The sequence below is a fragment of the Coffea arabica genome, chromosome 9e (genome assembly GCF_036785885.1).
Source record: "Coffea arabica cultivar ET-39 chromosome 9e, Coffea Arabica ET-39 HiFi, whole genome shotgun sequence".
NCBI lineage: Eukaryota > Viridiplantae > Streptophyta > Magnoliopsida > Gentianales > Rubiaceae > Coffea > Coffea arabica.
The window spans coordinates 17,538,027-17,565,620 of record NC_092327.1 but is presented as its reverse complement, the minus strand read 5'-3'; the positions used below and the strand labels follow the sequence as shown (position 1 = coordinate 17,565,620).

Here is a 27,594-nt window from a genome sequence, read left to right as displayed (position 1 = left end):
TTGTTTATGAATAAATGGGTACTCTTTTCTTATAATAAAGGAAAGCTATAAAGAGCTGGTCTTTTATTGTAAATCGAGTTTATTTTTATTTTTTTCGATAAATAAATTTAGTTATGAAAAAAAGGGTACTCCGTTCTTATAATGGAGGAAAGCCATAAAGAGCTTGTCTTTTATTGTAAATCGATTTTATTTTTATTTTACCTGATAAATAAATTTATTTATGGAAAAAAGGGTACTCTGTTCTTATAATGGAGGAAAGCCATAAAGAGCTGGTCTTTTATTGTAAATCGATTTTATTTTTATTTTACCCGATAAATAAATTTATTTATGAAAAAAGGGTACTCTGTTCTTATAATGGAGGAAAGCCATAAAGAGCTGGTCTTTTACGAGAAAGTGATACTTTACAGAAAGTGACCACGATTTGGATTATCAAATTATCCAAAGAAATTTTAGAATGACTTTGTTTATTTAATTAAATAATTATTATATATATTTATGTTATGCATTGTATAATTATACTAATATATTATATGAGTATAAAGTATATTATATATTTAAAATATTTTTATAAATGTATATTATATGTGCATATAATTATAATATATATGTGTATATAGTAATAATATATTATATAATTATAATGATTCCTATTACTTATACGTATACTAATACATACTAAACATTATAATAAATATATACTATACTTCGTACCATATAATATATTAGCATAATTATATAATGCATTATATGAATATATATAATAATTAATTAATTAAATTGACAAAATCATTCTAAATTTTCTTTGGATAATTTCATAAATCAAATCATGGTCACATTCTGTATAGTATCACTTTCTCTTAAAAGACCAGCTCTTTATGACTTTCCTCCATTATAAAAACAGAGTACCCTTTTTTTCATAAATAAATTTTTTTTTCAATCTAATCTAGCATCATTTCCTATGTAGTTAGTAAACTTCTCACTTCAGTACAGTATCCGTCACGTAGATCACTGTTGAGGAGTTCCCTCTTTACCTTCTAACTATCATCCTTTATTCTTACTTTTCATACACTTTTCTCTACAACGGTGTTTTGTTGAGTTTGCATATGTATGCAGTAATGTACTGAAGGTACTTTTACGTGTATATGTACATTGCTAAATATAGACCGTAACGAGCCCTGCAGACTACCGCCCAATCTCCTCCGACGATGGTGACACATTTGTGCGGTCAATTCAGTTGCCAAACATAATTAATTTGTACACGATGGTGACACATTTGTGCAGTAAAAGGAGTTCTTAACATTCAATCTTATACACTAACGATAAGGTAGGGCAGCACAAATTGCTCCAATTTCTTCATCGTAAGCGCAGCCTTCACATGTACTCTCCTCCACGTCATCGGCATCCATAGGCCATGAAGATGTTTTCCTCTCATGTGTCATGGCACAACAAATGGGCGTTGGGTTTAGAAACACAGGATTCTTGACCCATATCATCCTCAGCAGTGCTCGCAAATTGTCACGGCAAAGTTTCGCTCTGCCTTTCAGAATTCTGGATTTCTTCATCCCGCTCAGCAGTCTCATACCTTTGCGCTTTAACTCATCCCCACCAACAAAGATGTAAATTATTCCCAACGCATATGCAGCATCGGCATGGCCTGAATTGGCAGCTTCTTCTAGGCATTCCAATGCTGAGTCCTCATGCTTGTCCGTAAAATAATCAACCTAAGCAGTGCAAGGTTGATATTACAGTCTTACGTAAAACTGATTGAAATATTAACGAAAAAGTTAAAATGTGCAGGCGGAATAGTGGCGGCGGGACAAAAATTATTTACTGGGGCCCAAAGCTGCAGTAACCTGTTGTAGGCCAATCTTTTGGAGGTAAAGTGTGCAGACCAAAATCACAATGAAGTTCAAATGAAAGAGATGATGTGAGCTTAGTCTAGAAATTTTGTAACTCAAGTATGCTTATGGAATATTAGTTCATTACTATTCCATTTAAAACATTACCGAATTTTCCCACTTATTGCGTCTTACGTTCCAAAGCAACCCAACTTGTCGTAACGTTGAGCAGGAGATTTACTGTACATCACTAAATTGTTCATTAGCAACTTCAAATAAAAAGGCAGAATATTCAAGCAAATGGGAGATCGGCCCGATGCTTACCACTCCTTTTCGATACAAGGCTTCTGGATTTTTGCTTTCTCTACACTTCTTCAAGAACCTCGACACTTTGTCATTTTTTTGCAACGGAACGATTTCAAACTTGTCGAGTGACACCCGCTGGTAAATATTGTCTGCCTCCGAAACTTCATAAAACAACTTACAGCTGCAAAATAAGAGAAATGATCCATTAAACTCAAACGAAAAGCACATGTCAAACAAGAATACACCTCTTCCTGTTTGTATCATCAATAGCAGAACGAACCATAGTTTTGCCCGGAAAAGATCAGTGGATGAAGAAGATACGACACGTGCAAGCACCTCGGATAGCACCTCGGGTTGAAGGGAGAGGATGGAGGTTCTTGAACTCCCTTTTTGTTCGTTGGCCATGTCCGGTTAACTCCTTTTATTGGGCACAGTTGAGTGAATCCTTTTACTGATCATTGGTAGTTATTTCAAACAGTTTCTGGGAGACCGACTAACCGTAGTGATAAACGAACAGAAATGGGAAAGTGGCGACTTCTCCTGCAAACGACGCAACATTCTGTCATCAAAAAACTCTCATCCGAAACAATTTTACAACCCGACCAACGTATCTGTCAATACGATTAATTCATCCGAACCGTAACAATACACCGATAGCAAGGGAACATGAACAGTCATGAAGTACACGTACATCGTAAATTGACGGACGTTCATCGCAGAGCAAAGGAGATTCCACAGTGATAAACAGTGAGGGTTAGTTCGTACCTGTAATGGGTCGTCAACCAGCTTCCAGAAGTCGCTAGCACAGATTTGGCAGACAGGTCCGGCGGGGTAAATGGCAACCAAAAGGTCGCGTCCGATGCATACACTCCAGCCAGACTGACTCCTCGTATGCTGCCACGAACGTCCTAACTGGAACCCATTAATTGAGAAAATGCATAAAGAGCTGGTGTTTATTCGCCAAGCGCGATAAATGGCATAAAGAGTTGGTGTTTATCCTCTGTAAGGCTTTTCTCTATTATAAGAACTGAGTATTATTTTTTGTTATAAAACTAATAAAGTAAAATACTATAATTGAATTGAAATATGAGAGAAAATGAGTAGAGGATTGTACCTGTAATGGATTGTAATTTCTATACATAATATAGCAATAAATCATGAATTAATTCTCTTGGGAATACAAAGGGACATCCACACTTTTAGTTGTTTCATAACATTTTTTTATTTTATGTAACTTTCACATATTTGATTTATGTTACATAGAAAACATACTAGGTTTCCTTTTGGCCGCTATTAAACCATTTTTTCCTATAAAGAGCTGGTATGTTTCCAAAAAAAATTTGATACAAAACGTACTACAAAACATGTCAGTTTCCCATACTGTACATGTCCGGTATTTGCTGCTATAAAGAGCTAGTATGTTGCCCATAAAAAGTTGGTACAAAGCCCGTTTCAAAACCTGCCCGGTTCCCATAAAGAGCAGGTATGTTATGCGTTTTTTCTTTTGTTTTATTAACGTTAACATATTTAATTTTTTTAAATACATAAATTGAACTTTAAGAAATTGGCGCGATATTACTTCTTCTACTGCCGCCTAGGAGTAATAATTTTTTAATCACCTTCATTAGATATTAAATTTCTGTTATTCTAGTTAAATGTAATTACCAACCAGCAGATACATTTGTCAATTAGTTAACGTAAGTAAAATTTAAAAGGTGATATACTAATATTTTTACAAAAGAAAAACTAATAAGTTTTGTATATAACATAAATTAAATACGTGAAAGTAAAAAAAAAAAAGGCAATTGCACATAAAATATATCCGTTTTGTATAGGTTTCCTCTATTACGAGTTTCTTCCATTTAATTAGTTTAATTAGTTACATATTTTATGTTAAATAGATAACCTACTAGTTGACTTAAAATTTATGAAAATCGGCATTTTTCCTGGCACATCTGGTGCTTACAATTTTTTGTATTGTACTTATAACCCCTCAACTTTAGTAATCATTCTAATAATTTATTCTTCTTTCAATCTTCTACTAATACAAGGATCAAAGGGGCATCCATGGAATAAAAATACCTTCTCACACATGAAAATAATATTGTAATCAGATTTGGACTGCATTGTTACCAAAAACTCAAAAGTAAGGGAGGTCAGTGAAATTTTGAGAACCTCAGGGGATGCCAGTGAAAGTGTCAGAAACCTCAAGGGAGGTTTCTGAAATTATTCCATAAAAATACCTTCTCACACATGAGGAGAAGATATTGTAATCAGATTTGGACTGCATTGTTACCAATAACTCAAAGGCAAGGGAGGTCAGTGAAATTTTGAGAACCTCAAGGGATGCCAGTGAAATTGTCAGAAACCTCAGGGGAGGTTTGTGAGATTATTCATATTTATTGCATTCGTTCCGAAACATCAACTACACATGATGGGAGACTCCAAGTACTTAACCAAACAATAACCTCATTCCAAACCCAAATAAGCAAACAAATGTGTTGACTACTGTTGGAGAAAACCTATTCCCTCCAACCCCCAAATTCTTGTTAAAGGCGCTGTCCGTCGACACCGTGGGAGCGCCGTGTCCTTGTGTTTGGCAGAGATAAAGTTAGGCGGTGTAGCGAAGGAGATTAACCTTTGCGAATGGCTTCTTTGTCTTCAGCGGGGTCGGTCAATAGCACGGTCTGGCCTACATTATATTGCAATTGTGGTCGAAGCTGTGCAGTTCGTGTTGTCTGGAAGTCTGAAGCAAACAGGGGGCGCCACTACTATCGCTGCGCTAACGCCCTGGTAAGTTCTTCTGTAGAACTGTTTCGAACAAAAATTTTGGATTGCTAAGGTAGTTGTATTGCAGAGGCCTTGTCGAACGTTCATTGGCTGGTGTGATGAGTTTGCATGAGCCACGGGGTTTGAAGTTCCTGATCCCGCCCCCGTCACCAATACACCCGCGACGGAGGTGTCTGCCATCATAGCTGAACTGAGAAGCATGCAAAGGAACGTGATGATCCTTAACATTGTTGTGGTAGCTGTGGTGGCGGTAGTCCTTGTTCTGGTTCTCAAACCGTGAATTAATGTGTTGGTGTTGATTACATTCCCTCCAAACCCCCCCTGTATAGTACTGGACTATGGTGTCCGTAAGGATAGAATGGGCATTTAGGCTCGTTTACAGCCTCTTGTATTTTTGGTTGCTACTGCTGTGGCATTGCCTTTTGTCCATCCGTTGTCAACCGGTGGTTGCCGCATGTGCGACTGAGTTGGCCCAACCGGCGGAGTGTTACTGTTTAAATGGTGATTTTGCGTTATATAACATACTAGGTTTCCGTATTTGGTTTTTGTTTACATTGTGCATTATGTGGTTTTCCGAAATGCCTGTTCCCTTTGTCCGCCGAAATATGTGTGCGGATGAGGTACTAGGGATCGTTGATTGATCGATGAACGTCATTAGTCACTGGGATGGCAATCGCTGCGTTGTTAAATATGAACTTCAGCTTAGCCAGGCAACTGAACAAGCTGAATCTTACGTACAACCAATTGGGATGTGGCACAGCATTGTTAGGTTTATCACAGCGAAATTTGTGGAGTTGAACGACGAAACAAGTTCTTACTTATGTATTTGGATTTAAGTACATCCGCTTACATATCCGACAAACGGTGCACTCTTAATTTTCAGGCCTTGCATATTATCATCCCCTAATCCCTACCCTTCATACGCTAACAATCAAAACCATGCATGGTACGCCCAATAACAGCAAGGGCCATGAACAAAAAATCACCCACAATCCAAATATGATGTTGAACAAAAAAAATTAAAAGCACACTGTTGTACCTACGAACATTCACTCGAAACACTCCACAATAAGACCAAACATAGGGTTTAAGGAGGCAACCGTGGTAGCTACCCTGAGAAAGCTGCGATATTTTTTACGCCGCACACTGAGGAGAAGACTATCAGTAGCATCTCTGTCTTCAAACGTGATCTCTACAGCTGATGGATTCCAGCAAATGGTTGCGGTGTGAAGGTTGTTCGCAATGGCAACGTTGCGTGTCATACTGGCGGGATACCCCTGTTCAGCCAAAAATCGTGTTACAGACCAGTCTGCAAAGTTGGCCCCGAAAAGGATCCACACGTCGGTATGGAGCAGTGGTTTTAGACCGAGGAAATGTGCAACAAATTCCTCCTTGTCCACAAACTAGGCATTGTAGGTCATGATGTAAAACGCCTTCAGGTTCTGCATAAGGGGGAGTGGACGACAGCGCCACTTGACCAGCGACCGGAATACTTCCTCGTTCGCAATGGGGTTGCGAACGGGGATGCAAGACACCAGCATCGACTGCGGAAACTCCGCTCCGGGAAACCTATCTAACCGAATCAGCACTTCCTCAACTATCCACTTCACTCCAATGTGATGAAGTGGTAAGACCTCATCTTGAAAGTAGCCGACCATGCCTCCGTTGTTTAGGACATGCATTTCAGGAAGTCGTCCAAGTGCCATGAGTCAGTCTGGAAAAGGATTATGTTACGAGGAGGCTGGTCGGTTCAGGGGTTAGAACATACAGAACGAAGCGAATCTTTCATCTAGTTACATGTTACAGGTGGTAAAGAAAGATACGAAACTTATAGAAGGTGGTTGTATGAAGCTGAAACGGCATGCAATAGCGAAGGCTGTTGTGTGAAACCAATGCGGGGGTGAATGGGCATGCAAGGAAGAAGTTTAGTTGTGTGAAGCTCTTATAGGAGGAGATATGGATAACGGACCTGAGTTTAAATGGAGGAGCTTGCAATGCATCGACTGAGTGGTTAAGAGCAGTTTGACCTCTTTCAGGCATCCTTTTGCGGACTACGGTTAACGAACTGTATCATTAGTGAGCCTAAGTTAGGTTAGTGCGATAATAAGTCACAGTTGGCACTGCATCTAAATTTTTATTTGGAAAAATTAGAAGAACCAAATCGCATGCATATTTCTGAATTGCACTACTCCGCTGTAGAAGACCAGCTGTGGACGGGTTCGGTAGGAATATGAGAACAGAGTACCCATTTCCGTAGACAGACATGTTTTTCTGAATACAATAATAACAATGATTTTTCTAATAAAATACCAGCTTTTTATGTGTTTCCTCCATTAGAGCAACAGGGTACTCATTTTCCCTTCTACAAATACATTTAGTTGTGGGTCGAATAACAATGCAACCGTTTTCGAAGAAAATACCAGCTGTTTACGGCATTCCCCCATTACAACAAAAAGAGTACCCATTGTTCCATACACAACTTAATTTAAGGGATAAAATACAAATAAAAATATTTCTGAATAAAACACCAGCTATTTTCTGCCTATCCTCCGTTATAAGATGACGGTACTCATTTTCCCATTAACGGCTTCAGTTTCTCCTTTGGCTGAAACAATAATAAATCCATTTTGGTAGCAATAATAATTATTTTTATGGCTTTCCTCCATAAAAATAACAGGGTACCCCTATTTGCTTGGAACAAGTTTGTAGCTTGCTTATTACAATAAACGAATTGAAGACGGTTAAACAAAACCGACTTTATGGCTTTCATGTTGCATAAGTAATACTACAGTGCACATTTAAGCAGAATACCACTAACCAAATTATGTATTTGAGTTATAAAGTAACCCTTGTCCACTTCAACATACGCTTTTCTTGGGTTTGCTCCATTGTAATCGGAGTACCCATTTTTAGGTATCAAAGTGAATTTGCTTGAATTCGGAGTATCGTCCCCCGAAAATAATTTGAGAAGGTTAAAATACCAGCTCTTTAAGTCTTTCCTCCTTCATGACCTTTGACTACTCGTTTTTCCAAAACGCCTTATGAAGTTGGGACGACATAAAATGCCAGGCAGTTCTCGCATAAAACACCTGCCATACTTGGCTTTCCTCCATTCAAGTAAACAAATATGTATCCTAATATAGGTTGAATGGGCCATGCAAGAGAGATTTTTTATCATCAGTAAGAATACATTTGTATCACTTACTGTATCTTAATCTATGTTGGATGGGAGCCTACGGAAGCCGTTGTACGAATTAGTGGGTTAATAAGACCCAACTAGGTTCAACAACTGGTGAAAGGCACACCAGTTGTATTTTTTAAGGCAGCAGAAAAATTGGCTCGGGTGATCATACGAGTCACATGGGTTACAAGGAGCTTATGTTAGAGAGCAAATTTAGCTCGGTTGGGGTGTAATTCCCCAAGATGACAAGACTGGCGCCAGTCTTGCTTATAGGAGAAGATGTACAAAGGTGTACGGTTGGACAGATAATGAACGGTAAGGCAACAAAGATAGCCCACCTTTCAATGTCAATTCCAATGGCAACGTTTTTGAATGACTACTGCAGCGTGCCCCTTCACATTTGCTTAGGGCCGGCAACACTGGCGGTGCCAATCGCGTATGGCGAAAGGACGAAAACATGTTCCCGCCTTGAAATTTAGTCCAATCTTTACAAGCCATATGCACTGTCCAGCCGCAGATATTAGCCATGACACATCAGCAAATTCACAGTTTTCTTTACATTTGATAAACTTAAGTGTTAGTAATTCACAATTCGCGGCTTGTGAAGATTAGCGAAAGAATTAAAGAGTTGGGTTCAGCAAATGGGTTGATCATTTTATTTGTTTGCAAGGGTAGAATAAGCGATGTTGTTCATTTTATTTTGTCATGGTCCCCTACGAGTTGATTGCGTAAATTGAAATTTACAAATTCGGCTGCTGAATCATCCAAAAAAAAGTTTCATTATGCTCCTTAATTATCCAACAATTATTCCATAATTTTTTCCCAAACTTGTGCGTAGTTCGACACAGTAGTATTTTGACACGTCCTAGGCCCGGGATTGTATTGAAAATGAAAATAATATTTTTACATCTTTTATATTGTGGTGCAGAATAATAAATAAAATATATATACATATGTATATATATACAGAAAATTTGAAATAAGTGATGCATGACATGCTAAAAAAATTGTAATGTATAATGATTTACATAACAGAAGGATTGTTAAATACAGTGAATGAGAGGGTTAGGTTGGTTGGGAAGATTAGAAATAGTTTTAAAAAATGTATCGATATCCGACAAATTATATTAAGAAATACCCATCTACCAGTACTTGCACTATTATAAAATTTATAACTAATTTGATCATTGCATTTCTTGACAAACAAGTGTAAGTGGTATGTCGTGGCCATAGAATTGTTGACTGTGAATATTTACGGTAGCAGTTCTGATAAATCTGAACACAAATTTTAAAAAAAAAGTTGTTTACTAATATGTTCGGGTGAGTTTTAAAAAATGTGAAAACGCATCTTCATTTCCTTCTTCTTTTATCTGTCCCCTATCCATCATACGCCTCCTAGTACTTTCATATCTTATATCATGGTACAACTCTCTCTAAATTTTTTTGCATCATGTTGTTCATATTCCTATAATCCCCTTTATTCTTCTCTCCCTTCTCCGCCCTTCCTTGAAACCCATAATTTTTCAACCCATCTTGTAACTTTTGAACTCCTCACCATTTTCTTCCCTCCCTTCTCCCTCTATATGTAACCTCTAAATTCGAATCCCTGCGACCCAGTACATTGTATCTTACGTGTCATGATGGAAGTATAAGAATGATAATTGATTGCATGTGGTTGCAATTATATATACGATTGATAATTGATTACATGTGGTTGCAATTATTTTGATGTAACAATGGACGTGTAAAATGATAATATCCATAATATCATCAAGTACTACAAACGACATGTATATATATACATATATATGTATATATGTGTGTACTCTACATAGCAAATTCATATTGTCGGACTGAAGTATATATATGAACGTTACATGACCATACTGATTATTGAAGTGTGAATAACACAAAAGGAGTGGTAATCGTCGTACTTTCTTAATTAATAACAAAGTACGAAACAATGTTATATTTGTTATCTGATACAACAAATGTTGAAATTCCAAATAATGAAAAATTGAGTGCTAATAACTCCATTTTCAAATAAGAAGTGACTTCCATGGCTTTGTAATTTGAAAAAGTAATGACGCCCTTAAATATGCGAAGTTGGTATGAAGTTGACAAGTGGAAGGGTAAATAATAGGAAAGCATCGTCAAACTTATTAGTAACAGAAAAAACTTAGCTGTTAATATTTTATGAAGTTAACTTAATAATCTTAAGTAAAAGAGCAAGTTTAACTAACAAATAAAAGGGAAATAATGTCATGCATTTAAAAGATCAACAAATGTGGCAGTATTAAAATCCAAAGTAGTGCGTACAATATTGTGATAAAACTTTAGTTTGGTATGGAAAGAATATAAAAAAGGTACCATTAGAGAACATTATAGATCAGTACAGAGAGATTATACACTCCACATTCAAAAAAGTAACATTATACTTTAAGAGAAAGATATAGTGTGAGGACCCGAATTTTTCTCACTTATAATTCTATTTTTATGGTTTAATTAATTATTTGCTCACCCGTTTTCTTCGAATATTATTTTCTAACCCCTTTAGACCTAATTACATGGATCTATAGCTTTATTATATTTTTAAAGTGTCTCGTTTCAAAAATTAATTTTTGAAAGCCTGTTAAGTGAAAATAGTGCACGTGCGTTTGGAACAATAACCGATTTGAGGATACACTGAGCTTGAAAATTTGGAGATACATGCATTAGTCTTAAAATAGGTATTTTTATGATTAAGTACTCAAGTGATAGTTAGTTGTACCATCGTTATAAGAATTTCTTAGAAATTTCGCTTTATCACGTTTAATTTGAAAATACGCGTTCTCACACGCACGATTTAATTGAGAGATTTTAGACCATTATTTTGGGACAATTAAGAGTAAAAAACAATAGTATGTATACAAGTGCATTAGAGGTTTAGTGCACTAATGAAACAAACCCGAGAAGAAACGAGCACGAAACACGCGCGTTCGCGCGCTATTGAAAGGTTGACTTTTGGAACCAATTTTGGCCACAAATATCAAAGCTTCCCACGGAAGCTTATCATCAGCCACCATTCTTCTTTTCCTTCTCAAACCAGCCGTGCAACACCAAGAGAAGGAGACCAAAGTTCCTTCTTCATTTTTCCTCTCAAACTTGCACCAAATCACTTGAAATTTCTACCACAAACTCACAACAACTTGGAGATTCACCTAGGCACGGAGAGGGGCTTCATTTCCATGGTTTTCTTGGGCATTCATTGGACAGAAAATTCTGTCCTAGTTCATCAAGAGAGGTAATGGACGATCAACCCCTCGAATCTTAGTTTACGGAAGTTCTATTACACGTATATACTCATGCATGTTAGTGGGTAGCATTATTTTTGAGGAAATTGGTTGTGTGGGCTCTATGAACTCCCACTTTTGATGGAAGGACTGATTTGATGTTGGATGATGAAATTAATGGTGGTTTAGTGCTTATATTAGTGGATTAATGTTGTATTGTTGGTAGAAAATCAAAAGAGGTGCTTGGAGCAAAAGTGACCATTTTACCCCTGCCTTGTCCGACCCCTTTTGTGCAAACTTTTAAGGTTCTAATGGCTTGTTTCTGTTGTTTACATGTTATATGAAGTGTGTAGAAAGTTTCATTGAAAAATAACATGATTTGGTTGGTCAAATGAATTGATTTCCAAAGTTAGCAAAACTGGAAAATGATTCCCGTATTGCCCAGGCAGTCATTTTGTATCAGCCATAACTCTTTCCTCCAATGTCAAAATCAAGTGCCGTTTGCGGCACTGGAAACTAAAGAATCCCAGATTTCCATTGGTATAAAATGGATGACCTAGTTCCACTCGAGTGAGCCAATCCATTCATTTGAAAATTGCTGTTCTGTTTCGTTGCTCTTCAGGAGGCAGGACATGAACTGTAACTTGATGCTCAAAAAATGAGTTTCTTGTGAATAGATTTTGAAAATGGTTTCTTCTGAAAAATTCTATCTTTATGAAAGAGCTTTTCAATGCCACCAACTGCGCTCAATTCTGAGTTGAATTGAGTGATTGTGTCCATATTTCGAAACTGATGCAGTGAGTAAAAATCCTCTTTTTGGCTAGTAAAGGCCTCACCCTTGGTTGGGACTTGTTGTTTTGAAATTCTTGGTGTTAATCACCTACCAAATATATATTAGATTCTTATTAGACCTGGTTATCACAAATGAGATATGTTTTAGACATTTTATTGGCTAAAGGTTTTAGAAAAGAAAATTTGAAGTACAAGGCAGATTTGCCTTGGAAATTCTTGAAACTTTGATGGTTTTGTTAACCAACTTGCCGAATGAATTTTCCTATGAAATTTGACAGAGGAATAACCCTTATATGGTAGTATAATACTGCTAATTTTGGTGCCATTCCGAGTCTATTTCAATATCCAACTGAAGTCCCAAAGTTCATGTTTTAAATCTGAAAATTCTTGATCAAGGAGGAATTTTTAGCCAACTTTGAGCTGCTATATCTTGGCGCTCAAAACTTTGATTCTTGTTCCGTTTGTTTTGTTTTAAACTTTGAATGTAGCTCTAATTGAGTTCCAAATTTCGGAGGCTAGTTTGTATTGTGAGAATTTTGCCAGATTTTCAAAGTTGGTCAAAAACCAACCCCGAAACTGTCTTAAGTGCCAAAACAACAACTTTGAGCCTCTTTTTGAATACCTTCCATTTGGAATCATGGAAAAGTATATTCTAAGAACTTTTAGTACTTTTGAAGAGGTTTCCAATGGTATCAAGTTTTCCAATTTTGGACCTATATAATGCAAGATATGATTTTTTTAAAATCGACACCCAAAGTTGAAATTTGTCAATTTTTTAGAAAATAAGATTTTTGAAACTTGCCTTCTTTTCTCGATATCGATTGAACATTTTGAACTCGATTTCGTGAAAAATGCTAGTCTTTCTCTTTAGACTTTAAAACTTCACTCTTGAGCCTCGATTATGAATAATTAAGACCCAATTCATGAATTCTCTTTAGATTGTACAACCTTCTTTGATAAGTAGGGGTTCTAAGTGATAGTGTATAATAGTTGATGGTTAATTGCTCAGACGCTCAAGGAGACCTTCAAGAGGAACTCGAAGTGGACGCCCAAACGCTTGTTTGAGTACTTAATCACTTGTTTTGAATAGATGAGTGTTCCATATAGGAATACGTAATTGGAATAAGTCTATGACATGCTTAACCCATGGTCATTAAGTGTTAAGTGCTATATGTTAAGTATTTACCACGCTCATGCATATTTGAATAAGATATACTTGAATTACTCGACATGAAATACCTGAAGTATGTATATTTGAACTATTCGATATGAAATGCTTAAAGAGCATATTTATGTGATTACTTGAAATACTAGATACGAAATGCTTGGAAAGCATATTTACGTGAAGTGTTTAAATGATTAATTATGCTATGGCTGCATAAGTCGGTTGGAGTGAACCTCCTCGACTCTTAAGTGGTAAAAGTGAGAAACGGCCAATGGCGGCCTACTAAAATGACTAATGTCTACCAATTAACCGTAATTACTTACTGTTTACCAATTTACTTGATTACCATGAATTCCGTGTTCATATGAAATTACGGCATATTCCTTACATGTTTAGACGTTAAGTGTTACCTATACTTGCTCTTGTGAAATTGTCAATGTCTTAAGGCGAGTGTGTACTTTATCTCACTCGACCTACCAAAAGAATAAATTTTTACCGTTCGCCAAGTTATTTGATTACTTGTGCATGTTGTAAGTTCTAAACTGAACTTGGGCCCTGCCCTTGGTTACTGACCTACTCGAGCCAGGACTGGGCTCGATCGGGTAGGTTGGAACCTTGGACCACCGTTTCGATATACTCGAGTACTACCACTGGAGGGATAAGGTGATGGCCAGACAAACCGAGGGGATCCGGAAGTTATAAGGTGCAGATGACCGAAATGGTTCCACTGGAACATCATATCCTTCAATGTGTGTTTATTTTGCATAATGATAACCGTTTCATACAAATGTGCCGTACCTGTGATATGCTCAAATTACTTGTACAATGATTATTGTCTCAAGTTAATATGCCAATGTGTAATCTTGAACCATACATATGATATGTTCAATTACTTGATTTATTAGAACTGCTAGAGTGTCTTGGAACCTCACTGGGCTGTGTAACTCATCCCACGTTTTGGGTTTCTTTAACAGGGTTCGAGACCAAGAGTGCTCGTGAATTGTACTAGATTGCCTTCTTTTAAAAATTTAAAATTGTATTACAGCAGACGGCTGTAGTAAATATTCTTTTGGATTGTATTAAGCTTGAGAGCTGATTAATTGTAAGTGTGAGATATTTGGAGTACTTTAATTATGTATTGAAGTCATTGAAGTATTCCGAGTTTTTGAATTGTGGATTGTAGTGAGTCCTGGCGAGAGTTGGGCAGGCGTCCCACGGATACCCTTTGGTTAGCCTTAGGGAGAAGTGGGGGCGTCACATATAAAACATGTTAACCCTAAAATACAACTTAATTTTTATATATCTGACCCAAATTTGATATTAGATTGTAATGAGAGTGGAAAACCCAAATGGTACAAGGTGAATTTTGGTAGCAGTGATTATTTTATGTATTGTTATATCTGTCTTCATATGTAAAAATATGGATTGCTACAGTATATACATAACAATAAAGCCATGTATATATATATATTGTAGTACTTGAGGATATTATACTGTGTTATTAGTTTTTCATTTTCATTCTGACATACTAATAATTCATGACATTGTAATAATTTTTTAATTTTATTATGATACATAAAGTTAAATGTACGGGGTCGCAGCGACATGAATTTAGAGGTTAGGTATAAGCGGAGGAGGGAGGGAACAAAATGGTGAGAAGTTGAAGAGTGACAGGAAAGATTGCCAAAAAAGTATGGGTTACAGGGATGGATGGAAACGGGAATAAAAAATAAAGGGGATTGAAGGGATACGATATAGATGATTGTGATTTTGAATATTTGTAAGAAGTCTAAAAACACATATTGCGGAGATTTTTTTAAAAATACGACGTTAAAATTTGTAAAAAATGGTAAAGTACATGCATTCAACAATTTTAGGAGCACAAGATAGGAGAATGAATTTTTTTTTTAAAAGGGAACAAAATGAATTGGTTGAGAACTTGAGATTCTTGTTTTTTATTATAGGTTTTTTATATATGGACCTTAACATAATATGTTCTGTCCAATATTGATGCATTGAATTATTTAAGAAATGCTTTTCATCTTACCACCCATGCCAACTGTCTCCTTAAATGCATTAAAATTTCTGTTACCATGTACACGATTCTAGATTACTTTTTTTCCGAAATATTAAGCATCTCTTCTTCAAAAAGTGTTAGTATAGATATGTTTATTATTTTGTACCACAATATATGAATATATGTCGAATGTTATTTTGATTTGAAATATTAACCCGTGTCAACATAGTAGTGTCATTGGAGTTGTGGTAACTCGTATTCGTTTATCGTCCGGACCATCCATTACAGGTGCTTTTCAATTTTAGTTGTTAATGTCCCTAAATTGCGGTTTGTGTTTTTAAATTCAAATTTTTTCATCTTTTCTAATCCAATTTCCCCCCTTGCTATAATGATATGTTCGGAGACATTTAATTGCTTACGACGCGCAGGTTGACCACAATACTGTTTCCTTAGTCGTCCAAGTAAAACTGAAAAGGGTATGTATGTAAAGGCCAATGAAAACATGCTTAGCACACGCGTCGACCGTCACTGTAACACATATTTCCAATTTGCAACCCTATTTAGAAGGTACAAGGGCATTGCACGCCCAACCTGGCCACAGCCGTCCAAAATGTCTAACTATTCAAATTTCTCGCGAAAAAGACGCCTACGCACCTACAAGGCCGCAACACTTAACGGCAAAGCTGTTCATAATCGCGGGTGGGGCGACAGGGATTTTGTGATAAGCTGCGCCGTCACAATATTCGTCCAAAATCCAACTCCAACAGCCGTGCGATGGGCAGGCTCCATCGCTACCGGCCACCGCGTGATGAAGAACACTCGCAAGACCTGCTGGTTGATCGGAAAAGCCACATACCACACATTTTCCTTACACAGGGGGTAAACGTTGCAGAATCAATGTCGACAATTACTTGTGCTTATTTTGCCCTAAGTCCTCATTTGGTTTATACATATATATAAATGGCTGACTTGGTTCTACATTAATGCACAGGAAGTCTATTCAATTTATCCTAGAGGGTCGTCAGTCGAAATTATGGAGTGGTGGAAGAAGCTGCCTCATAAGGTGACCGCGAAAGTTGTTAGTGCTGGGTTTGGGGATTTTCTGAGCCACTTGCCCGTGGCCGATAGAGATAGGAAGTTGCCTGTCGCACTTGCGGAGCGATGGTGGGACTCAACAAACTCCTTCCACTTGCTTTTCGAAGAGATGACACTGACACCCTTGGACTTCACCTGTATAACCGGTGTTGCAGTGGGCGGCTTGCCTATTTCGTGGGATTACAATGTTAGGGAAAATGCCAATTACATCAAGGAGCAATTGGGTTGGGTGCCAGCTTTTGCTTCTGGCGGTGCCATCAGAGTTACCGATATATTGTCATTCTACAAAGACAAGGCGATTGACGAGAACGACGACGTCCAGCTAGCACATCTGACTAGAGCTTTCTTTCTATACATGCTTGGACGCACTTTACTTAGCAACACGGCCGAAACAATTCACCTGTGCTGTCTGCCTGCGCTGGAGGACGTAGATCGTATAGGGGATTATAATTGGGGAGGGGCGGGGATGGCAACCTTGTACAGATTTATGTCCGCCGTCTCCCGACGCCTGACGAAAAGACTTGGCGGCTACAGCTTCGTTTGGGAGGTAAGTCCAGAATTGCCTTCACTTTGTGTCAATTCGACATTTTCATGTTCCGTTACATAAACTTTTTTGGCAGTTAGTGTTCATCTCGAACAGTGGACATAATTTGTACGACCACGTGTAGGTGTGGACTTATGAAATTCTTCAGATAAGTCCGTATAAACTGAAACAGGACGAGAGGGACGTATTGCCCAGAATGTGGCGATGGCGCTCGTGTAATAGAGCCAACCGACAATCACCGTTTACGGTCGAACATTTTCACCGTGCAATTGACACCATTAACCCGGAAAACGTTAGTTCCCGTACTTAGAGCATCCAATAGTTTCTATCGACTAAGTGTTAACAGTTGTTATGAATTTGTTCCGCCTGTTTAACAAACCAATGTTACATCGCTTGTTAATTGTGTGTCATAGGTCAACTGGCTGCCCTTCCCTGCAATGGCATTGCCGAGTTGGTATCTCAAATCCAAGGAACTAACTGCAACGAGATTGCTTTTGGATGGCCCCATGGGAAGATTTTACTACCTGGGCGAGAGGGTTATTAGGCAGGTGTATATGCAAAGCAACCTCCCCATCGGCCATCAGATATGTACAGCACTGATACAATTTCGGAAAACAGGCTACATGATGTGCTTCATGGACTGCCCATTGCAAGCCTATACCCAGATCCCCTTCCATATGCTACGTATGACGAGTTTGTGCGCAACAGGCTAATGAAACCAATGACTTTCTCCACGTTGCCACCCAGTGGGAAGGAGTGTGTAATTCATATATATGACCAGTTGCCACTAAGTGAGGCTACAACACCGTCACTGAAACATCCAATTAATTACCCTCCCTGGTCTATGTTGTGCATACAAACTGATGGATCACTGGAGGAAGAGGGCATTCACAGAGTTGGTGGCGATGTAATAGGGTTGCCTCTTCCATGTGCTGTTGGTGATGTGGTATGGCATTCTTCGCCCTGTACTTCACCCGCCATTTAATTTGAGCAATTTGTGTAAAATTAATACAACCATCTGTGTTGTTTCCGCTTAGGTGCCTAGACACTGGTACGAGGACCTGCTTGTTCAGTGCATGGGTCTGAGAAAGAAAGTCTTAGAAAAAAGTGCAGAAATATTTCGTTTCGCATCCAATGTGTCGGACAACTCACAAGTGGTGGACCAAAGGCTACATCAAATACAGGTAATTTTGGAAAGTACATTGAAGCTCCAAAAGGGGACAGGGAAACGCTGCCTTCGCGGTGGAATTGGTGGCCGGGAATCCTGTGTTTCTAAGCGTCCGAACACAAGTGCCGAGACGCAGACATTTACGGATGAGCTTGGTAGAGGCAAAGCTCACGAATGTCAGGGAATTCATAATGCCAAAGACTGAGCACCCATGGCCCATAACCGCAAACAAGGTTGTGTAACCGGAGGAATGAGTATGCAAACTAGTTGGGAGTCCCCACCAACAAAGCCAAGCTGTGAGCAATCGTCACGTGTGTTGTGTAATTCTAATACAATTTTAAACTTGAACACGAAAAAGGTTAACAGTTGACAGATAATTGGTAACGTTGAACTTGTTTGTCTAAATTTGTACCGTTTAACTGCTTTGATAGAAAATTTGTCACCGTAAATTTCCCACAACTAATTTATAGTCCTGTTCTTATTTTTCGTCTGTCCCAGATTTTTCTTCACCTGCAATGGAAGTTTGCAGTGAAATTAAATATTTACAACAAAACAATTTAAATGGAAGTTGTTGTTACTATAAATCTATCACATTTAATGCATTACATTTTTTGAACTTATTTATATCATGACAGAAAAGCCTTTTGTATGAATGCAACTCCAACGCAAGAATATGAGTTCAAATTTCCACACAATTGTACAGTAATTAGTGTGAGGGAGGCTGACAAAGCATTGCTACCTAAGTGGATTGTTCCAACAAGGTATACCAATTTTTGTTAAACTATATCACCGAAAAAAACTGGTGTATCAAAGTTGTTCGGATGGAGTGTCAGTAAACATGTGGAATTTTTTCTATAGTTCATAGGCATTTAGATTACGTACATGACGCGGACATTGCATAATTGTTATAATTAATAAGAAATTCATTAATCGTGTGCAAACAAGTTACGTGAAATATTGTACTCCAATGGAAATGTACAAATGCTGTAAAAAAAATTAATCGTGTTCAACTCTGTTTCGTTACTTTGGGCACAAGACACATTTCCCTTTTTCTTTCACTTCAACAACTTCCTCTGCAAAGTTCCAAGACTAAGCTCCTACTGCACATTTTTCCGAGAGTAAACCCCCTCAAAGAAATTATAAATATCTATCTATAATTACATAATATATATAAATACTAATTAACTAATATTTTACACAGTTATAACGTATATAAGATATTAAATTTAATCATTTTGCAAACTTATATGCATAATAATAAACATATTTATTATTATATAAATTATTAATCTTACATACACATATATATTGTAAGGGATAATTTCAGAAACATCCCCTGAATTAGCTTATGGAAAAATGGGAAAACGGATAATTTATGGAGAAAAGGCATAAAGAGCTGGTGTTTTAGTGCAGACCTGGAGTACTTTTTTTATCCGATACATAAGCAGGGTTTGAATTCACTGCGCTAGTTAACCAATTTTTCATATATAAACAAATTTACTAAAATTAAAATAGCGTATTTCAAAGTTGCGCTTCTATTTCGAAGTCAAGTACTCTTAAATAGCTAGTACTTAATTTATATAATGGAAGAAACTCATAAAGAACCGGTATATTATGGACAATTTTTTTTGTTCACTTTAAAATATTTCATTTATATTAAATAATTCAAAAAATGCTAGTTTTCCTTTCGTAAAGATGTTTCTGTAATGGCTTTTGAATTTTATTTGCAAATATTTATGTATTTAACATAAATTAAATGATTTATAATAAAATGTTCATACAAAACGTGGTACTTCATTCATGTAATACAGAAAAGCCATAAAAAGTTGGTACTTTATGGGATATTTCCTTTTTAAACTATTTTTGATTTATATTACGTAGATAACCTACTACTTTTTTTTTTCATAAGAAATTACTGTACCATTTTTTGAATTTTACTTAAAAACATTTTTAACTGAAACAGCTGCCACAATAATGGCACAAAAATGGTGCCTTACTCCCTAATCCAGCTTTACTTCATGTATTACTCTCTAAGTTTGTATTATTGTTGCTAGGCTTCATTAATCACTGTAGATGCCTTTTTCTCCAACTAAACGGTAATAATAAACCCCAACATCAGTAATAAATTCCAACTTCATACCATATATTTGTAATTTTGGCCTTCATGATGTCAGCTAAGGGACCCAATAACTCAAAGGCAAGGGAGGTCAGTCAAATTTTGAGAACCTCAGGGGGTGCCAGTGAAAGTGTCAGAAACCTCAGGGGAGGTTTCTTAAATTATCCCTAATAAATATATTACAAACTATATCGTAATTGATAGTTATTGGCTAATTAAATATATTAGTACAAATGTATTAGTAAAGTTACTCGAACTAATTAATAATTTCTATTAGTAAATATGTATAATTATTAGTATATTTCATAATATTAATTATATTACATAAATTAATATACATATATAATACATATAACTAATAATACCATTGTTATTGGTGCACTGAAGAGACGCATAAGCATTGTGAGCAATGAAAATAGATGGGGAGAAACAGAAGTTACTGTTCCTACACCTGAATGGAATGATGGGCAAAAGAAAAGACGTTGGGCCTTACGGTCATTGATTAGGATAGCAAGGAGAGGAACAAACAGCCCATATCGTAAAAGCAGTTTATAGCAGCAGCGTAAGGCACCAGTTTACAAAAGCTGGGCAACTGAAGCTGATTCCCAAGTAGCCACTTTGGAAAACATCTACCCCACGAAGAGATTTTGCGCAACATACGCTTCCACTTAATTTCCTATTTACAAAAAAGGACCGTAACAAGTTTGGTTCATCTAATAAATAATTTGTCAACTACTTACTCTCCTATTAACCAAGTGCAGTAGCACTATTTGCTACAGTAGTGCTTACGACGCGACGCAACCATGACAGTCATGCATCTGGTGATCCTTCAGTGCATCACCCCTTCGGTGGAACTACAATGACTTACCCATCTAGACCTAGCAACCTTGAATACTCTTCACCCCACCGATACATAACAAAAGACAATCCCTCAAGCCGGTGTTGCTCTGTAACCTGTCTGTCGTCACGGCTGCTACTTCCATGCACAACCATACCATCTCTTTCAACCTCTGCATTTCACACCTAAAAGAATATATAATAGGATTTACACATGCAACAGCAGTGAAATAAGAACAACAAAGCCATTTTCCAACAGCTACTGCATCAGTACAATGACTGTTTACTACCTTTGTGTAGCTGTGGTCATAACAGCTTACAATGGCCCATGACACATTCAAACTTACATTATTTACACTTCAATGGTAATGGAATCAAATTTTTTTAAACACCACCACAACTTGTACCCAGCATTCCCCGCATTCACGAATACCTTGTAGCCTTCTCATGCTCAAAACAAATTAATGCGAAGGAAAGATACAAACCGTTCCCCTTCTACAATTTCGTACTTGTTTCATGGAAAGACTACTCTTGCACCTCTACTCACCAAAACCTGCCTTATTTATTGCGCAACTGTAAACCGAAGCATCACAACAGTAGTGCCTCATCTTTCTCCTGAACTTCTTTGTTGGCCACCTGTGTCCCTTCCACCGCTACCGAATGGTTGTGGTACAAATGCTTGTCCTCTCCATTCGCCTGAGTCGCTCCAACCCGTACCAATTTCAAATAATTTTTCCAGCGAGTCATCCAAACAATTTTTCATATAATCATCATGAACTGCTGTGTTGTGTGAATTCTTTTTGTATGGGCATGTTCGTTGATAATAAGAACGAAAAATACCCACTTCTTCATTATTACCTTCACTGTCCACTTCATGTATTTTATCAATTAACTATTGTATAACTACGTATGCAATTTCGATAGTACATGCAATGACCACACTTTTCTTCTTTGCTTCTGCATGCTTGTGATCACCTTTAGACCGGGACACCCTGAGATCTAACAGCCCGAATGTTCTTCTACTTCTATCGTTCCTCACTCTTGAATCCATTGCAAATCCGTCTCCCCCATATCCCCTGTCAATCCACTTCTCCTTTAGGTCCACAGAATGCTTGTCAAACATCTGCTGCAGGTCATTAAACGCATCATCCATGTAGGAGGCATAGTAACACATAGTATTACAGCTGGACTTTAAAGTGCCATATCTGGCCATTTGTGTCAGCTGTTCGTCTGCAATAAATGCTTTCATTCCATTATCAGTACAGTAAACTCCCTTTGTCCACCGCTTCGAAATGCATGCTTCTGGGATCCTGTTCATTACTTCTACCACCATCACGCGAAACATGTGAGCACAAGGAATCCCCTTTGACTCGAATTTCATGCAAGAGCAGATTAGCTTCTCCATTGACCTATCATAATCTACCCTCCAACTTATTTCGTGTCCATCATATTTCGAGTAATAATATGTACAACTCCCTCCCTCCTCGCTGCAGCCCTCAGAAATTAGAAGTCTTTACCTGTTCAAATGCTTCCTCACCATGAAGAACACATTCCTTGTAAACACCTCCGATGCGCTCCCCTCTAATTCGGGCAGGATTGTGGTTAAGATTGATTTTGTGTTTTCGCTTGTGTGAATTGCTTTGCTCTTAGTATGTCGAAGCCATGCTATTGCCAAATCAAAACTTCTAACGAATTCATATAGTCCCATTTTTTCATTCAAGTACTCATTCAAAAAAGCATTCATTTTCTCACACCTTTGAGTACTTCTCATACCTGCGAAAAAATGGCCGCTTAAATAGGTCTCTGCACATAACCTTCTCCTAGGGTACAACTTCTTCACCCACTCATTCTCTACCACCCCACATTCATTAACTATCCTAGCCCACCGATTCTCAAACTCAAGAGTGCTACACTTTCTCGCCATCAGGTTATACAACCTGTTATTAAATTCCTCGCAGCGAATATTGCTCCGTGCATTTCTATGCAAGTGCCACGAACATAGCCTATGACAAGCATCCGGGAGAAGATTCTTTATGGCTCTTCGCATTGCACTGTCCCCATCTGTCATCACTGCTACTGGCTTTTTACCTTTCATAGCCTCTACAAATGTACTTAGCACCAATTCATATGTTTCAATCCTCTCATCTGATAGCAGTGCACAGCCAAAAATAATACTGTTCAAATGGTTGTTTACCCCTGCAAGTACAACTAGTGGCTTGCGGTATTTATTTGTTTTGTATGTTGTATCAAACACCAATACATCCCCAAATACACTGAAGTCCGCACGAGATTTAGAATTTGCCCAAAACAACCTTGCCAATCTACCTTCGTTATCTACATGATATTTATAAAAGAACATGTCATCGGCATCCTTCTTCACTGCCAAGAACCCAAGTGCCCCTTCTGCATCGCCATTAAAAATATTTTTTTTACGTTCTTCGTCCATTCGGTTGTACAGATCCTTAATGCAAAATCCCACGTTACTATATCCTCCGGCTTTGATAACAAAATGTTTCATTATCTGGCATATTCTGGCCCCAACCAACTTTAGACTTTTTGCCTGTGCATATTCTGCATCGCTCACTTTTCTATGCGACCTAATGTGTTGCACACTTGCCTCTGATGCTAGCGGGTGATTGTGCTCCATAATGAAACGTGTCACCACATACTTTACCGATTCTATGTCATATTTCACGCGAAAGCAAGCCCCACACCCGGTTCTTGTGATTGGTTTTGCTTCTCTTTTCCGGTCTTCATAATTAAACCACTTTTCATTCCTATAACCTTCACAGCAACATACCCATTTTCTAAATCTTGAAATGCCATCTGCATCTCGTTTGGCATTACTTTTATGAATCCCAAATCCGCTTAGTTTCGCATACAAATTATAGAATTCTCCAATTTCTTCTTCCGTGTCAAATGTTAATTTCATTACGTCATCCACGCCTATTGCGCCCACCAATTCATCTGCCTCCTCATCTTCGTGTCCTCCTATTAAACTACCGCTTTCTTCAATGAATGTGTCTCGGTCACACTCAGGTTCTTGGTTAAGGTCAAATGACCTTAACTTGCCGCAACCATCCATCCCCATTTTTCCGTTCTCTGTTTCCTGCACCATGTCATGAGTTTTAAGCGCCCCATCCTGCCCCATAGTTACAACCCCTGTGTGGTTGTTCAATGTTTTTTCTAACCATGGTCGCTTAACATTTTTTTTTCAACCTCCGCATATGCTTTCGTTTGTAACATAAATACTGATCGTCTACTAATGGAACAAAACATATATACACGATCATTTCAGTTAACAAACCATACTTTACCTCACAACTTTCACAAAATGCAGACGATAAACATTACTCTAACATTCATATACACAGTTTTTATAAGTGTAGCTGATGCAATTATATCAACCTTTAGCACAAAATACCACGATCGACACGCATTTTCATTAACACCCACAAACTCAACCTCTACTGTGTGTTTCTTTAATTCTTTTCACATAAGCATTCGTAATGCAGTACGGGGCCATTATCGATGTCCACACAGCCATCCAAATCACTCTGTTTTAAGACTTTAGTCCTGTTACAACGTCTTCTTCACGTCTTCACTCATTTCTGCTTAATTTCCTTTACACAATTTAATACAAATTAGAGGACCAACATTTCCTATGTACGTACACAAAGCTCGGTGCACAAATAAACTGCGATAATTTCCTGGTTTCCTTTCATCTTTGTTCGAAGACGCAGGGTCTTACACCCCGTATTTCGTATTCCTTATTCCTCTATCATTGCCTCTTACAAGAACTGTAGAAATCACCCTACTAGACGTACAGGTGTTTTACTCGTTATTTTACTCCATTTTTCAAAGTTATGAACAAAAGTACTCACCTTTGATTTCTCTGCTTCTGTTCCACGCCGCTGCATTCTGTCACCACAGCTTCGGAAGGGCCTTCCTCAGATATATCTACCGTCACCGCCTGCGCCTGAATTTACGCCAGTAGACACCACCTCTGTCTATTCCGCCTTTACTTCTTCTTTACCAAATTTTTGCCTTCGATTCCGACCTCACCACCTGTCTTCAAACACACGCATCACTGCGGGCCCCAACATGGCTGTGTGTTTAGTACCTAATACGCTTCCTCTTCAGTGGCCCCAGCGTGGCTTTGTTTAGTACTTCTTACGCTTCGTCTTCGATGTTTTATACAACAGAACTGATACCGGCGTGTTAATTTTTATGCTTTCCGATAAATAATTTTGTATTCAAGGAAATTGGGTTCTCCTGACTGTTTGATGGACGAAAGCCGTAAAGAGCTGGTCGTTTATAAGACAACCGTTTTAACTAAATTTTATCCCATAACCCAACATTTGTATTTAAGGCACGTTGGGTACTCTGTCACTGTAATGGTTGAAAGGCACAAAGAGCTGGTCTTTTACTCATCAACGGATTTAATTTCATTTTATCCGATAAATCAGTCTGTCTTTATGGCACCTTGGGTATTATGTTGTTGTAATGGAAGAAAGCCAATGGGAGCTGAAACTTTTAAACTGAGACACCCGTTTGAATATAATAATGGTCCTCAAAATGGATTTAATCTTTAGTTGTAGTGCAGGAAAGCCATAAAGAGTTGGCTCTTTATTCAAAAATGCATTTGAATATGATATTGTGCGATCACTAACATTTGTATTCAAGGAAAATGGGTACTCCGTTGTTATTATGGACGAAAGAGTTGAAAATTGGGGTTGTTTTAATAAAGTTAACGGGTTTATTTTTACTCCTTAGCCCATTATATTTATGTTAATTCCGTTTCACCCCAATGCATTTTCAGCTTGTGCAGTACGCTACATTTCCAATGTCCAAACCACGGTTATAGGTCATCACTTCCTTTTCTAGAATTATTCCCTTTCGTCGTCCGTACTTGTTAGGTTGCAACGTGGAGGCTTCTTTGCCATATTATTTGCTTTCCACACCTGTCTTCGAACTTTGTGAATACACTACAGAAATTACCGGAGCTTAAAATGCTATTTATTCTTTTTTTTCCCTTTTGTATAATAAAGTTTAGAAAGACTGAAAGCATACCTATTCTAATGTTAGGATAAAGTTTAGAAAGAGTGGAAGCATACCTGAGAGGTGCAATCTGTGAGTGGGTCTTAGTTAAGGCTTAGCAGCAACTCCTGTGTAGTCCCTTTCCCCCGTTCCCACATCGATTCTGAGAGGTGTGTATGTGTGGTACTTAAGGTCCATGGACATACTTAGAAGTCAGCAATTGCCTTTTGAATATGTTGGTGGAATTACCTTAGGTAACCATGTGTATTTGCCGCTTAAAATTGACAAAAAAAGAACAAATGGAGAGGTGCAATCTGTGAGTGGGTCTTAGTTAAGGCTTAACAGCAACTCCTGTGTAGTCCCTTTCTCCCGTTCCCACATCAATTCTGAGAGGTGTGTGTGTGTGGTATTTAAGGTCCATGAACATACTTGGAAGTCAGCAATTGCCTTTTGAGTATGTTGGTGGAATTACCTTAGGTAACCGTGTGTATTTGCCGCTTAAAATTGACAAAAAAAGAGTGGAAGCATACCTATTCCTCTTTTTTTTTTTTAAGAATTTGATTTGGACCGTCAATTTTAACCTTAAGTAATTGTCAAAAAAAAATAATTTTGACAACCCTACACCCTTCCAAAAAAAATGAATAAAAATATCTGTTTGAAGATCTGTTTTGCTACTAAGGAATTGTTTTTGCATTAAGTTTTTGGTCCTTGCCCCCAAACTTGAATGAGTGAAGTAACTAATTATATGTTTTGCTTTTTTATGCAATAGCGAAAGCGTGTAAATAAGATTTATTTCATGAATGAAATCCATAAAAATAATAAAGAGTCGAATCATGTTCAAATCCCGAAACACTACAAAAAATTTCAAGAATAATGACTCTCAACAATTGAAATAATCAATTGAAATTTTCATTAATAAGGGACAAAAGGTCGATACAAAGCCCTAGGATATGCCTATTTATAGGCTACAAAGACCTAAACTAGGGAGAAAACAAAAACACAGGAAAAAATCCTAAATGACTTAAACTTGCGCTCAACTTTCGCCCAAGTCCAAACAATTTCTTCGTGGGCTCCAGTGCCGAATTTCATCGGAATCGGTCTCCGGAATGGATCCGCAAGGCTATATTGAGGATCCTTCCACGGATCGTCAGTAATGACGCCTCAAAACTTTTTCTTTTGGCCACCTCGACTCATGTTTCAATCACAACCAATATTAATAATAAGATTACTAATTGAAAACAAATAAAGCTACAAATAAAACCAAAAAATCTACTCTAAATTTGACTTAAATAATTTCTTGAGATGGGGATGTGGATCCCAGAACTCAAGGGGCAACCCATTCCATATCACTTTCTAGGAAATTATTTTACATGTTAAAATTTTAAAAACAGTAAAAAGCTTTTCAAATTCTGTGTCACATACTATAGTACTAA

The 27,594-nt window shown here is 37.6% G+C and overlaps 3 protein-coding genes across 3 annotated transcripts; 1 reads left to right on the top strand and 2 right to left on the bottom strand.

The window, feature by feature from the left end:
- Nucleotides 1-1,313: 1,313 nt before the first annotated feature.
- LOC113709978 (putative F-box protein At1g67623) lies at nucleotides 1,314-2,549 on the bottom strand. Its single transcript, XM_027232826.1, has 3 exons — nucleotides 2,425-2,549; nucleotides 2,163-2,325; nucleotides 1,314-1,721 (listed from the first exon to the last, which is right to left on the bottom strand). Exons 1-3 carry the CDS (start codon nucleotides 2,547-2,549, stop codon nucleotides 1,314-1,316), a joined length of 696 nt encoding a protein of 231 aa, XP_027088627.1.
- A 13,845-nt stretch (nucleotides 2,550-16,394) lies between these two features.
- On the top strand, nucleotides 16,395-17,544 carry LOC113709979 (protein MAIN-LIKE 2-like). Its single transcript, XM_072065688.1, has 3 exons — nucleotides 16,395-17,003; nucleotides 17,125-17,302; nucleotides 17,414-17,544. The coding sequence occupies exons 1-3, from the start codon at nucleotides 16,395-16,397 to the stop codon at nucleotides 17,542-17,544; spliced, it is 918 nt and encodes a 305-aa protein (XP_071921789.1).
- A 3,618-nt stretch (nucleotides 17,545-21,162) lies between these two features.
- LOC113709980 (protein FAR1-RELATED SEQUENCE 5-like) lies at nucleotides 21,163-24,272 on the bottom strand. Its single transcript, XM_072065687.1, has 4 exons — nucleotides 22,895-24,272; nucleotides 22,049-22,351; nucleotides 21,412-21,421; nucleotides 21,163-21,307 (listed from the first exon to the last, which is right to left on the bottom strand). Exons 1-4 carry the CDS (start codon nucleotides 24,270-24,272, stop codon nucleotides 21,163-21,165), a joined length of 1,836 nt encoding a protein of 611 aa, XP_071921788.1.
- Nucleotides 24,273-27,594: the final 3,322 nt, after the last annotated feature.